The sequence below is a fragment of the Balaenoptera musculus genome, chromosome 18, assembly GCF_009873245.2.
Source record: "Balaenoptera musculus isolate JJ_BM4_2016_0621 chromosome 18, mBalMus1.pri.v3, whole genome shotgun sequence".
NCBI lineage: Eukaryota > Metazoa > Chordata > Mammalia > Artiodactyla > Balaenopteridae > Balaenoptera > Balaenoptera musculus.
Genome location: NC_045802.1, coordinates 582,170 through 597,147, shown reverse-complemented (window position 1 = coordinate 597,147; position 14,978 = coordinate 582,170). Strand labels below are relative to the sequence as shown.

General features: G+C 43.4%; 1 protein-coding gene across 1 annotated transcript in view; it reads left to right on the top strand.

Moving 5' to 3' along the window:
• Positions 1-5,783: 5,783 nt before the first annotated feature.
• ZMYM5 (zinc finger MYM-type containing 5) overlaps positions 5,784-14,978 on the top strand; it is a 33,676-nt gene continuing 24,481 nt past the window's right edge. Inside the window, exons 1-4 of the mRNA XM_036832035.1 lie at positions 5,784-6,283; positions 6,592-6,660; positions 12,791-13,280; positions 13,519-13,612. Of these exons, the coding sequence (XP_036687930.1) occupies positions 5,784-6,283; positions 6,592-6,660; positions 12,791-13,280; positions 13,519-13,612 (1,153 nt within the window). The remainder of the gene's footprint in view (positions 6,284-6,591; positions 6,661-12,790; positions 13,281-13,518; positions 13,613-14,978) is intronic.

Below are 14,978 nucleotides of genomic sequence, written 5' to 3'. Positions count from 1 at the left end.
CTGTATTTCCATTTTCATTTAGTTCAAAATACTTTAGTTTCTTTTGGGATTTCTTCTTTGACTCGTGTTATCTAAAAGTGTGTTGTTTAGTCCCAGTTTGTTTTGGGATTTTCCAGTTATCTTTCTGTTATTTAATTCTAGGTTAATTACACTGTGGTCTAAGATCAGACACTGTAGAATTTCTATCCTTTTAAATTTAAGGTGTGTTCAATGACCCAGAAAGTGATCTACCCATATGAGCTTGAGAAGAATGTACACTTTAAGGGCTGTAAGTCTTCCTGGAAAATCGACTCTTTTATTAATTAATGCCCTTCTTTACCCCGTCTTTTTTTTTTTTTTTCCCCAATATTTATTTATTTGGCTGCGCCTGGTCTTAGTTGCGGCCTTCGGGATCTTAATTGTGGCATGTGGGATCTAGTCCCCTGACCAGGGATTGAACCCCGGCCCCCACTGGGAGCACGGAGTCTTTTTTTTTTTTTTTTTAACATCTTTATTGGAGTATAATTGCTTTACAATGGTGTGTTAGTTTCTGCTTTATAACAAAGTGAATCAGCTATACACACACATATATCCTCATATCTCCTGCCTCTTGCATCTCCCTCCCACCCTCCCTATCCCACCCCTCTAGGTGGTCACAAAGCACCGAGCTGATCTCCCTGTGCTTTGCGGCTTCTTCCCACTAGCTATCTATTTTACATTTGGTAGTATATATAAGTCCATGCCACTCTCTTGCTTCGTCCTAGCTTACCCTTCCCACTCCCCTTGTCCTCAAGTCCGTTCTCTACGTCTGGGAGCACAGAGTCTTCACCACTGGACCACCAGGGAAGTCCCTACCCCTGTCTTTTGCCTTTTGGTATGCTTTATATGTCTTGATTGCCAGACATAATATGCTGGGTGAAAGGAACTGCTGTGATTAGGCCCTTCGTAATGAGGTGGGGAGAGAGGGGAAGCCATCCAAAGCCCTATGACTGGGTCTTGGTCTTAGGGAGCCTGTGAACTTCACAAGCGTTTCTCTGTTGTTTTATTTCTTCACCATTTCCCGGGAGAGGATGGCCAGGGTGGGGGTGAGTTGGATATTTGCCTTCTCTCAGGTGAGAGGCCAGAAGGGGCTGAAGCTGGGTGTTTCCCTTCCCCCAGGTCAGGTTAGGCTCTGGTTACATAGTTTCTCCTGAGGGCAGGTTGTTAAAAAGAACGGTGTGCTCTGGCTTCAAAACGGTTCCCTTTTCCTGCCCACTGCAGGAAGCAAGAAGGGATTTTTCCTGATATTTACTGTAAGAACCTGGTCAAGCTCCTGGATGTAAAACTCACAGAACTGTACCCGCCCCCGCTCCCCGACTGGGTCCTCTTCAGCTTTTTAACTCTCAAAATTATCCGCACTGAGGGACTTCCCTGGTGGTCCAGTGGTTAAGAAGCCGCCTTCCAACACAGGGGACACAGGTTCTTTCGGGGAACTAAGATCCCACATGCCACCAGGCAACTAAGCCCGCGCGCCACAACTAGAGAGTCCATGCAGCCAAAAATTAAAATAAATAAATATTAAAAAAAAATTATCCACACTGAGCCTCCAGCCACTCTTCAGGTTTTCCGACCATAGCACTTGTTCGCATGGGCAGTTCCACTCCCGGTCTTGCTCTGGCCAACCAGGACTCCCTGTGTTGGACGGTCTGTTCCTCCACTCCTGAGGGATGTGGTTTGCCTTGTGTCCTCAACTCACTTATGGATCCTGGAAGAGTTGTCGATTTTTCAGTCTATTTAGCTTTTCATTTGTTTTTAGGACAAAGTGGCAACTTCCAAGTGCCTTAGATGTGGAATCAGAAATTGAACGCTGACATTCTTCCTTGTAGTTTTGATTTACAGTGCTCTAGTGATTAGTGATATTGAGCAGCCTATCATGTGCTATTGGCAACTTGTATATCTTCTTTGGAGAAACGTCTATTTATGTCCTTTGCCCATTTATAATTGGGTTGTTTTTTGCTACTGAGTTTCAGGAGTTCTCTATATATTCTGGATATTAATCCCTCACAGATACATGATTTGCAAATATTTTCTGTCTTTCTGTGGGTTGCCTTTTTACTCTGTTGATAGTGTCTTGTGATGCCCCCCAAATTTAATTTTCATGAAGTCCAATTTGCTTTATCTTTTGTTACCTGTGTCTTTGGTGTCATATCCAAAAAATGATTGCCAAATCAATATTGTGAAGCTTTTACACAATGTTTTTTTCTAAGAGTTTTAGCTCCTACATTTAGGTCTTTGATCCATTTTGAGCTAATTTTCTATGTGTTGTTGGGTAAGGGTCTAGCTTCATTTTTCTGCATGTGAATATCTGGTTTTCCCAGCACCGTTTATTGTAAACACTCTTCTTTTGTCATTGAATGGTCTTGGCACCCTTGTCAAAAATCATTGACAATGTATGCCTGAGTTTATTTCTGGATTCTGTTGCATTGTTCTATATGTCTAACTTTGTGCCAGAGTCACACTGTTTTTTGTTTTTTTAATTGAAGTATGTTGATTTACAATGTTTTGTTAATTACTCTGTACAGCAAGATGATTCAGTTATACATATATATATATATTTTTAAAAAATATTCTTTTCCATTATGGTTTATCACAGGATATTGAATATAGTTCTCTGTGCTATACAGTAGGACCTTGTTGTTTATCCATTCTATATATAAAAGCTTACATCTGTTAACACCAACCTCCCACTCTATCCCTCCCTCAACCCCCTCCCCCTTGGCAACCACCAGTCTGTTCTCTATGTCTGTGATTCTATTTCTGTTTCATAGATAGGTTCATTTGTGTCATTTCTAAAAATTTTTTTATTTTATTTATTTTTGGCTGTGTTGGGTCTTAGTTGCAGCACGTGGGATCTTCGTTGAGGCATGCAAGATCTTTCATTGCTGCGTGCGGGCTTTCTCTAGTTGTGGAGAGTGGGGGTTACTCTTCATTGCGGTGCACGGGCTTCTCATTGCGGTGGTTTCTCTTGCTGCGGAGCACGGGCCCTAGGCAAGCAGGCCTCAGTAGTTGTGGCTCTTGGGCTCTAGAGCACAGGCTCAGTAGTTGTGGAGCACGGGCTTAGTTGCTCCGCAGCATGTGGGATCTTCCCGGACCAGGGCTCGAACCCGTGTCCCCTGCATTGGCAGGTGGGTTCTTAACCACTGCGCCACGAGGGAAGTCTGATTAATGAACTTTTATAGTAAGTTTTGAAGTCAGGAAGTGTCAGTCATCCAGCTTTCTTCTTTTCCAAGATTGTCTTGACACTTTGGAGTCCCTTGAGACTCCATATGAATTTCAGAATGGATTTTTCTATTTCTGTAAAAATGTCACTGAGATTTTGATAAGGATTGCGTTAAATCTACAGGTTGCTTTGGGTAATACTGACATCTTAACAATATTAAGTCTTCCAATCCGTGACCATAGGATGTCTACTTATTTATGTCTTTTTAAATTTACTTCAGCAATGTTTTGTAGTTTTCATTGCATAAGTCTTTCATCTACTTGGTTATGTTAGTTAGGTATTTTATTCTTTTTGATGCTACTGTAAACGGAATTATTTTTTTGTTGTTTTTGTTTTGGCTGCACCGTGCCGCTTGCGGAATCTTAGTTCCCTGACCCAGGATTGAACCCGGGTGACCGCAGTGAAACCGTCAAGTCCTAACCACTGGACCACCAGGGAACTCCCTGGAATTGTTTTCTCAATATCCTTTTCAGGTTGTTCACTGTTAGTGTACAGAAATGCAACTGATTTTGGGGTTTTGAGTTCGTATTCTGTTACTCTGCTGAATTCATTTATTAGTTTTTTTAAATTATTTATTTATTTTTGGCTGCATTGGGTCTTAGTTGCGGCACATGGGATCTTCGTTGAGGCACGCGGGATCTTTTGTTGCCGCATGCAGGCTCTTCATTGCGGGGCACAGGCTTCTCTCTAGTTGTGGCCTGCAGGCTCCAAGGCACATGGGCTCTGTAGTTTGTGGCACACAGGCTCTCTAGTTGAGGCGCGCCAGCTCAGTAGTTGTGGCATGCAGGCTTAGTTGCCCCTCGGCATGTGGGATCTTAGTTCCCTGACCAGGGACGGAACCCACGATCCGTGCTTTGTAAGGTGGATCCTTTACCAATGGACCACCAGGCAAGTTCCCATTTGTTAGTTCTAAAAGCTTTTTTGTGGAGTCTTTAGGGTTTTGTGTATGTAAGATTATATGATCTGCAAAGAGAGATCATTTTACTTCTTCCTTTTCAATTTGGATATCTTTCCTTTCTTTTTCTTACCTAATTGCTCTGGTTAGAACTTCCAGTACTATGTTTAATAGTAGTGGTGAAAGTGGCATGCTTGCCTTGTTCCCGTTCCTAGAGGAAAAGCTTTCAGTCTTTTACCATCGAGAATGTTAGCTGAGGTTTTTCATACATGACTTTTATTCTGTGGTGGTAGTTTCCTTCTCTTCCTAGTTAGTTGAGTGGTTTTATCATGAAGGGTGTTTCTGCATTTTCTGAGTCAAGATGGTCTTGTGGTACAGTAAGTACCACAGGACTTAGATTACACGGGACTCTCATCAATCCATTAACAGTGCTTTTGTCTTCGTTGATCTGTGTCTGTCACTCAGTAAACCTGTGCCTTTACTATTCTCCAGAAGAAATAATCAAAGGGGGCTCAATCTGTTTTTAAAAAAGAAGGAAAATCACGTTAGCCGTATTTCCAGATATCACGGTCATACGGTATTTCACCAACTTCTATTAAAACCAACAGCGTCGGCTGCAGTCGCACCAACGGCCGCCAGGGCGGCCTCCCCGCTCGCCTCCTACGCGAGCCGGGAGCGGCATCCGGGCTGGGTCCCGTCGCGCCGGCCGGGGCCAGGTTCGGAGCCGGCAGAGGGCGCCGTCCCCGCGGCCGGGCGGCGGGGCTCAGCCCGGGCTTCCCGGGACGAGTCGGAGTTGCCCCCAGTTCCCCCCGCGGCCCCGACAAGATGGAGGACGTCGTCTCCTCCCGCAGCCATGACGGGAGCGAGGGACGCCTCCCCACCGGGCTGAGGCGAGGGAGAGCGCTTCCAGTTTTCGGAGCGCGCGGGTCCCCCCGCCGCCGGCCTCTCGGCCCCCGGCTCCCGCCCCAGTCGCCGCAGCCCCTGCCTGCTCGGCCCTCACGGGGCTCCCAGACACTGGACAGGGAGGGCGTGGGGGACATCAAGGCCGCGGCGATCCTCGGGCGGCGTCGCTCGCAGCCGCTGCGGGGGCAGGCGGCCCGGCTCAGGCCCTCGGGCCGCCCGTGGCCAAGCCGAGGGGTGTGCGGCGGGCACGCGAGTCTGCGACCTGACTCTCACGGGTCGGGCCGGGGTGGGGCCGGGGAAGGAGGAGGTGGGGGGTGGAATAGAGGTGCGGGGGTGTGGCCTGCGCCTGATGGACAGGGCGTCGGTCCACCCCCTCGAGGGGGGGTCCTGGAGACAGGTGGGCGCAGCCAATGGGCGGGCCCGAGCCGCCCGGCCCGCCCTCTCCTGCCCCCAGTGAGGGCGTGGGGGGCGGGGCCTGCCGGGCCGCGCCGCGACGCCGGGGCCGCAGCGTCCGCCTCCTCACCCGCGCTGAAGCCGGGACTGGACGGAGCGGAGTTGCGGTTGTTGCCCAAGGGGGGGGAGGGCTGGGGGCGGGGAGGTTCGTTCCGCGGAGCCGCAGCCAGAACCGGGTGAGGCTTGTCCCCGCCGAGTCTCCAGCCCAGGACCGCCGACAGTGGGGGTGGCCGGGAGCGGCGCAGCCTCCGGAGGCGGAGGCGGAGGCGGAGGCGGAGGCTCCGGGAGGCGGAGATGGGTGAGGGCGGCCCCCGGAGCCTCCCACCAACCCGGGACAAGCGCCCCGCGGCGCGGCCGCCGTCGCCGCTACCGCATCGGGGCCTCGGGCTGCCGGCGGCTCCGCTGATGTCCCAGGCGCCTTGGCGGGCGGCCCGCGGGCTGCGGGAGTGCGGGCGCGGCCGCGAGGGCCGGGTGAGGCGGCCGGCGGCGGCGGCGGCGGGGGTCGCTAGGGGCCGCCCGCGGCGGGGGCAGGGGGGAGGGGCGCCTCCGTGGGCGCTCGGGGCCGCGCTCGCACCGTCCCAGCGGCGGCGACGGCGCGAGGTCCCCAAGTTTGGCGGTGAGGGCGCGGGCCGCCCGCGCCGGTCTCCTCCTCTGCCGCCGGGGCCGCGGCGCGCCGCGTCTTCTCGTCACAGTTTATCTGGGCGAGTTTCTAATGGCGGACGCGGAGCGGGCAGGTCTCGGGCTTCGGGCCAGTGCGGGGGTTTCCGCCCCGCGGCGACGCGAGCTGCCCGCGAGTGGGTCCCGGCGCGACGGGGACGGCGGAGGGTGGGCAGAATCGGGGGATAGGATTCCCCGCTGGCGTCCAGGCTGCGCTCGCCCTCCGCCTCCCTCCTGTTGTTCGTAGGGACCGTGTAGTCTCGTGTGGTCGTGGCGGGGCCTTGCTGTTTGTACCTGGCGTCTCGGCGGCATTGCGGTGGGGGAGGGGGGGAGAGCGCGGAGACGCCTTGACCTCTTGTCCCTTTGCTCCGTCTCGCTGGTGGTTATGAGCCGGTGCTACGTCCAGCTCGGCTAGGACTAAATCATTTGTCGTTCTTCATTGTAGGACCAGGAATCGCCTTCAGGCCAGTCTGGTGGACGTGTGTCCGAAGCTGAGGAGGACCGCGTCGCCACTGTGAGTAGTTGTCCCCGCGTTTCTGTCGAGTACCGTGAGCGCCGCGCCAGGGTGCGCCTCCGTGGCGCTTGCCTTTCTCTTACCTTGCAGGCGAAGAGCGGGTTTCTGGGGCGGGCCCTGTCGCCAGAGCCAGGCCAGGGTGATCCCTGGGAACGCGCTGGGAGCGGGCGCTGACATTTTACACCGCTTGTATTCTCCAGGGTTCTAAAACAAGAGTTAAAGGTAGCTCCGTTTTCAATCTTTCGGGCTAGCTTTTTTTTTTTTTTTGGCTTATGGATAGAAATAATTTTTTTCTTCATCGCTGGATTAAGAAAAATTACTGAATGTGCTGTTGTCAGGTCGATGGAGGCGATACTTCTGTGTGCGTTTGTCGTCTCTTTGAGGAAGATTTGTGTTTACGCACCCTGACAGCCCTCTAGCCAGGGTCACGTCAGGAGATAGTCTTTCAAAAAAAAAAAAAGAGGAGATAATCTAGTTCTCACCCTAGCCGTGATTCTGAGACTGACCACGGAATTGGTAGTGACAGCCTCCATTATGAAGTTAATATGTTGTTTCCTTGTTACTGAGAAGTAACCTATGTGCTGTTCACTTTGGTACAATAAAATGTCTAGTGCTCTGTTAGCTGTTCAGTTAATGGCTTTAACACCAATCCTTGCCTGAATCAATAATTTTATTAAGAGTCTGAAAATGATGATTTTTTTTTTTTTTTCTAAATCTTATTCTCCATGTATTATCTGGGATTCTGTATAGTCTTAGGTCCTGCCTGTTTTGCCCTTTCGGATCAGTTTTCCACTGGTCATCAAAAAGAAACCTATGATTAGTGCATCTCTCATAGTAGTGTTCCTGCCTTCCCTCTGCCCTTGTAAATCCTTGACAAACTTGGCTTTGCACGTAGGCTGTTACGCGTCACAGCACACTTCGTTAGTTAGACAGCTTTTAGGAATGGATATTGTTTCAACTGGGTCATGTTCATAGGATATCTGAAGTGGTGATATTTCACGTTACTTGATAGTTTTGTGAGATGAAGGGATGTGGGTAGGATGCTAGAGCTATGAGGGACCTTCATAGGGAAAGGGAACTAGCGGGGACTAAAAGACTGGCAGGAGATCAAGTCACTGACTCAGGTGTTACCACTTAGAAAAGCCATTTTTCTCAGCAGCGTGTTCCTAGCATAGTTGAACGCAGTGTGCAAAGGACTAGGTTTAGTGCCAGCCAAATTGGGGTTTACATCTCTGCTCTCTTATTACTTTGGCAAGTGCAAACTAAATAAGAGTCAATAAATGCACATCTTATTCAATTAAATACATTTTTATTATGCACATTTTATAAGTGAGTAAATTGTGTCTGTCTTCCCGATTGCTATGAAAATTGTAAATCGCCTAGCCCATAAGTTATGTGGGACACACACACACACACACACACACACACACACATTGTTAATGGTGGCTGCAATTCTTATCTTTGTTTTGTTTCCTGATATTTCTTCCGCTTTATCTTTCAACCCTTTTACTGAGCTTTCCATTTCTGCTAAGCTTTTCATTTCCAAAAGCTCTTTTTTATACTAGAGATATTAGTTTTATATGGTCTTTTGCTTGTCATGTATCTGTCTAGAGTACTGATAGTTTGTGGGTTTTCATTCTCTGTTTTCTTTTTCCTGCATTTTTCTCTTTCCTTTGTTTTTTGTTTTTTTTTCTTTTTTAACAACTATTTTTCTTATGAGAAGCTTTTTCCAGATAGTTCATAATTCTTGACAGGTCTACTCATGATTAAGAATTGGGAAATGGAGAATAGATTGGAAGAGTGAATGGAACTTTCAGCTTGGAGCTTCACTGTAGGATGGTTCTTTTTTGGCCAATTGATGGAGAATCTCTAAAGTCGTTATTTTTAGGTCTTTCCTTTTTTTGGGTTCCTAATTCCACAGAAAGGAGTGTTTCGGAGAAAGAGGTTTTCCAGGGAATAGTCTGCTGCTTGGAAGATAGAAGTCTGGATGCCAGCTCTCTGGAAATCAAGGGAGAGAGGGGGCATTTCATATGCATGCTATTGAAGCATTCACCAGTGCCTGGTGAACCTGAGACAAAGACCTTATGTTCTCTCCTCTCCAAAGAATAAAAGTCTAGAGCTTGGGCCAGGGTGGGGAAAGACATCACCAAAATGGAGGGAGGGAGGGAAGGGATTTGGGGTTTCACATCCTCCTGTTTTAGCCACGTGCTCCCTTATAGGCTTTGAGCCTCGTGAAGATTCTGCAGCGTAAGTCAGGATGTTTCTCAGCCTTTTCCATCAGGATTTTAGAGGTTGGCTGTCTCAGGCAGAGTTGGTTAACAGCTTATCCACCTGCTCTTTAGCTTATCAAATTTTGTTCCTTTTGTTTCTTCTCTTTGTTTTTCCTTTCCTTGTCAGTAGGAACTTTACTGTTGTTATGGGGGTTTTAGAAGGGATTGAAGTTAGTTGTGTGTGATCAGTCTACAGTCTTAATCCCTACCAGGCTATTGATTTCTAGATAGTAGTTTTGTACTTAGACACTTAAGTAAGTCTCTTGCTGTTTGTCATAACTGTTCATTTGATTTTTCTTTTTTCCTGTTTCATTACATTTGTGAGTAAAACCTCCAGAATCATCATACACCTTTATTTTGTTTCTGATTTTAAATGGGAATGCTTGTAGTATATCTCACTATCATGAAGCTGGCTTTGGAATTGATGTTATTTTTATGTAAATATATAAATATTTTAATATTAAGAAAGATCTGTTCTGTGACAGTGTAAGTCCAGAGGTGCCGTAGAACGTGTCCTAGAACTCATTAGTGTTCAACAAGTTTTTATAGCATACATCCTTTATCTTTTATAGAGTCGCAAAAATATAGGTGTGCTTATAGGTGGCCAAAAAATGAACATTTGAAGCAATAATTAAATAATTAAAAATACTTTCTTGGTGATTTTAACATTTGAAGACTCATGAGCAGGTTAGTTTACCGTTCTCATCACGTACTAATCTTGTCATATTAATATCTCACCATTTCTATTTTAGCAGCTGTTTTTTTAACTGATTCGTTTTAATATGTAAGTTTTACTTAATTGTACAAAAACATAATTGAATATTGAATGGCTACTAAATTATTCAATTGGTTTTTTTTTAATAGAAGGTGATCTCAGGAAAATTCATGATACTCAGTTATAACTTAAGAATTCAGCAGAAATTTTTGCAACTTTAAAAAACCATATTTAAAAAACTAACACTGAACTGCACACTTAAAAATGATTAAAATGGCATTTTATGTTGTATATATTTTACCGTAATTTTTGAAAAAAAAGATAATTGTAGCAACCTTTAGGAAATAAAAACTGCTATGAGTTGTTACTAAAAGTAAACACAATAGGGCAAACTACCCTTATTTGTGTCTTTGTTTTAGTGTTAACTCTTGTCTTTACCCGTAATTAAATACCTTCTTAACTTTGCAGGGTTGTTACCCACAACCTAGAGATAGTTTGCGTTTAAGAGTCTTGCTCGGGTTTCAGCCTAACTTTCTGTTCTTAGGACATTTTTTTTTTTTTTTTTTTTTGGCTGCGCTGCGAGGCTTGTGGGATCTCAGTTTCCCGACCAGGGATTGAACCCTGGGCCACAGCAATGAAAGCCTGGAATCCTAACCACTAGGCCACCAGGGAACGCCCATTAGATTCTGCACTTCTCTGTGTGGATTTTCCTTTGATTTTATATTAATTTTCATTGCATCAAACTGAAGATCAATTAAACATTAAATAGTTGTAGATGAATAAGATACCACAGGAAGACTAGGTAAATATTTAAGATTAACTAGACACTTGTTGAAATCCTAAGGTGTAGGCAAAGTATTTGCCTGAATACCCTCTCAATGGAGAGGAATTTAACATTTTTTGCACTCTGTAATATGTACAGGCAGAGAGAGACTAGGGACTTGCAAGTTAACTTATCGCAGTTAAAACCTCAGAGTCCTTTTTATCCCCATTGGCAGTTTATAGTTTAGAAAAGTAAAACTTAATGAAGTGAGGTAATTTGCTCAGTGTCTTAACTAAACTCTAACTTTTTCTCTTTTTAGATAATATTATAGAAATGGTTAAAACTTTTTTGTAGTCTTATGTTTATGGAATTAAGAAAGTGATGGTTAAATTGTATACACAATGACTTTTAATAGTGGTTAGGGTTAGGTTTTAATTTTTTTACAATCTGGAATTTGAAAATAGGTGAATACTTAATCTTTTATCAGAAATAGATGACTACAATGAGCTGAGCATAAAGAATGCTCTTTCTGTTATTTTCTTTGGGAAGATTAAGATAGGACCTAACAGCCACCAGAGGGTACTGTGGAGTCAGCTATAGCTCTTTTCCAAAAATTGTTCTTTTCTGTTCTAGGTTTATTCAAATACAGAAAGGACTGAGAGAATTCGTATATAACAGCTCTTATATTTCATAATTCAGTTTAGGCTGAATTATTGCCTCTTTTCTCTGAAAATCAACCACATAATAAGCTTACTGGATGAGTGTTAACCATGATCCTAATTTTTGTATTTCCTTTATAACCCTTTTAAACTGGTTCCTTAGATTTGTTATTTCTTTATCTTTGAACTAGAGTTATTTGAATGTTGATTTTGTTTTAATGAATTCACTCATCTTAATAAAACAAGTAATTTTAAAAAAAATTGTATACAGTAATTGCATATAATGTAGTGGCTATGAAATAGATTATAGAGTCAGATTTCTTGGATTTGAGTCCTGACCCTACCCTTTCCAGCAGTGGAGACTTGAGCGGGCCAGGCGGATTACTTAATCTTCTTATCTTCTGAGTCTTAGTTTCCTGATGGATAAAATGGGAAAAAGAATAGTTCCTGCCTCACCTTTATAAGCATTTGCTGAATTGCTATATTTAACGGCATAGTACCTATTAAGAATAAACATTACCGATTGTATGACTGTAAGTACTATCACTTAAAATTAGTTGGGAAAATTTTAGAATAGAATGTTACTTAGCATATTTCAATATGAGATGTTTAAAATTGAATGATGACTGCTGTATGAGTGACTTTTCTTTATTATTCAACACCCATACAGATCCTACCTCCTTCACTGTCTTGAGCCTCTAAGAAAATTGAAGCCAGCATGTGTAAACTTACCTCAGCTTTCCATCTGTTATTTCTACATACTTATATACGTTCTAATTACAACTGGACAAAACCTTGAACAGCATGGGTTTGGACTGCACGGATCCACTTATACATAGATTTTTTTTCAGTAAATACTATAGTACTGCACAATCCAGGGTTGATTGAATCTGCGGATATGGAACCTTGGATTCGGAGGGCTAACTGTGGGACTTGAGCATCCATGGATATCCTGGGACCAGTCCCCTCGTGGATACCAAGGGACAGCCATACACTTACCTTTTCCCCTCTCACTTTTGAGATAAAGGTGACTTTTGTTCATGATCAGTTTCACTACCAGCTGTGCACGCATCCTCCTCCTCCTCTTCTCATCTGCTTTCAGAGCTGTGCTTCGTTGGTCGGTCACCTCTCCAGATTCTTCCAACTATGTCTCTGCTGGATCCTTTTCGTTTGTCATTCTCTAGTGCATAGTAGGTACACAGAGGTGTTTGCTGAATAAAACACAAAGTGGCTAAGAATTTGGAGCCTAAAAATTTGGAGCCCTGAGTTTTGAGTCCTATTTGGCCTTACCCAGATTCGTTTCCTGATCTGTAAAATGAATTAAATTATATCTACATCGTGGGTTTTTCAGAATTTTGTATAAAAAACCTATAGCATAGTGTCTGGTGATTCCTCAACAAGGACAAAAAAATAAAGATTCAGAAACGTTTAATGTTGGAAGCAGAGAATTTGAAAAACAATGACAGAAGACCCTAGGGAAATAGAGTTTGGACAATATCATAGTCATTTTAGTAGATAAAAGTATATTTAGTATAGTGATTGTATTTGGACCCTGAGTTATTGGTAATTGATGGAATTATTTTGAACAATTTTCTGTTTCAAGGAAGGACTTAGATAAAATCACATAAAGTAATTTAAAATTTCACTTGTGCTATTTAATTGCAATAAAATGCAATGATCATAGTATACTAGAACTTGTTTTTCTTTTCTCTCTCTGTTATAGGTTCTTTGGCATAGATAAATGTTCAGCGGGAGGATTAGACTTGACTGAACAGACTCCTGTTTTATTAGGGAATAAAGCCATGGCAGCTAGTTTCATGGACGTAGCATTTGGTGACCCAGCTAGTCCTTTAGTTAATAGATCTAGAAACTCGTCAGCGGAGGATGATGATGATGATGTTGTATTTATTGAATCTATACAACCTCCTTCAAGTTCTGCTCCAGTAATAGCTGATCAAAGAAATTTTATATTTGCTGCATCAAGAAATGAAAAGCTACAAGGAAATTATTCCATAATTCTTCCTTCCTCAAGAGATTTGGCTTCTCAGAAGGGAAGTGTAAGTGAGACAATTGTCATTGATGATGAAGAGGACATGGAAACAGATGGAAGGGAAAAGACAATTTCTTCTAGTTTTATTGAATGGGCACTTCCTGGAAGTAAAAACAGAACCAAAGATTTGGATTTCTCCACTTCCAGTCTTTCAAGAAGTAAGGTAAATGCTGGAATGGGTAATTGTGTTATCACTACAGAATCGACTCTGAAATTCATATTACTAATGTTACAACCTTAGAAACAGGTATTAAGCTCTGAATGATGGGCGAGATATGAACTTAATGATTACAAATATAACATCACTATAGAATACCAGCTTGGGAGATGTCGCTAACGGACTGCAGTCGAGTAACTTTGGTGTTAATATGCAAACATACACCCCGTCTTTAACTTCACAGACCAAGACTGCAGTAGGACCTTTTAATCCTGGTAGAATGAATGTGGCAGGAGACGTATTTCAGAACGGAGGATTTACAGCTCATCATAGTCCTGGTAAGCAGTAAGTGATACTAAATATTTTCTTTCCACCCTAAGTAAATAATCTTTTGGCTGTTACTTTTAGTACCTATATCTATTTTATTCTATATGTGAAATATTTTTTGTTAACTTTCGTATTAAAATAGAATTTTTTGCTAAATAAAACTGTGCAGTCTACTCTATTTTACCCAATGTGATTTATATGTGAAGTGTTTTTTTTTTTTTAAACTTTGGGTTTATTTATCTATTTATTTATTTATTTATGGCTGTGTTGGGTCTTTGTTTCTGTGCAAGGGCTTTCTCTAGTTGCGGCAAGTGGGGGCCACTCTTCATCGCGGTGCGCCGGCCTCTCATTATCGCGGCCTCTCTTGTTGCGGAGCACAGGCTCCAGACGCGCAGGCTCAGTAATTGTGGCTCACGGGCCTATTTGCTCCGCGGCATGTGGGATCTTCCCAGACCAGGGCTCAAACCCGTGTCCCCTGCATTGGCAGGCAGATTCTCAACCACTGCGCCACCAGGGAAGCCCTGTGAAGTGTTTTAATTGAAAACTCCCATAACTACTACCTCCATCTTTGTTTACTAGCATCTTTATTTTAATGTAAAAGTCATAGAATAAAAAGATGGATAGTGAACTAAAGGATTAAAGTAATATTACATAACAATTAAATTTTATTTAATTTGTAATTACATAACCTGACCTTTCAATTTTTGCTTTTCACGTGTTTACCTTTAGACTGCTTGTCTCTGATTTTTGGTTTAAATCAGCATTTTATTAGTTGCTTCATTTTAAATTTGGAAAACTTTCTTACCTTTAAATCAGAGATTTGTTTTTTTCCCCTATTTTTTGGCCGCACCACGCGGCATGCAGGATCTTAGTTCGCTGACCAGGGATTGAACCCCTGCAGGGGAAGCGCTGAGTCTTAACCACTGGACCACCAGGAAAGTCCCAAATCAGAGACCTGTATATTTAAGACTCTTATGAAGCCAGTTGTGTTCTGGTAAAATATAATGAAAGTTATTTAAAATTTAGCAAATCTTTTTTGCAGATTTTTCATGACTTGGTGTGCTGTTTGTTTTTTCGGTTTTTTGTTTTTTTTTTTTTTTGGTGTTTGTTTGTTTTGGGTCATTTTAGTGCTTTTAGCTATCAGCCAACTTAGAATTTTAGGAAAGGACTGGAAAGTAATTAGAGCTAAGAACCGAATCACTTGTTGTTTTAATGGAATGCTAGTATTTTTTTTTCTTAAAAAGTTTTTTTAAATTAATTTTTTTCTCTGGTTATGAGAATATTACAGAACATTTGAAGGAAATCATAGTTAGAAATAAGAAAATAGTATCTGTCACCTACCTCACTAAGTAGAAGTGACTGACAACTTAAAATTTT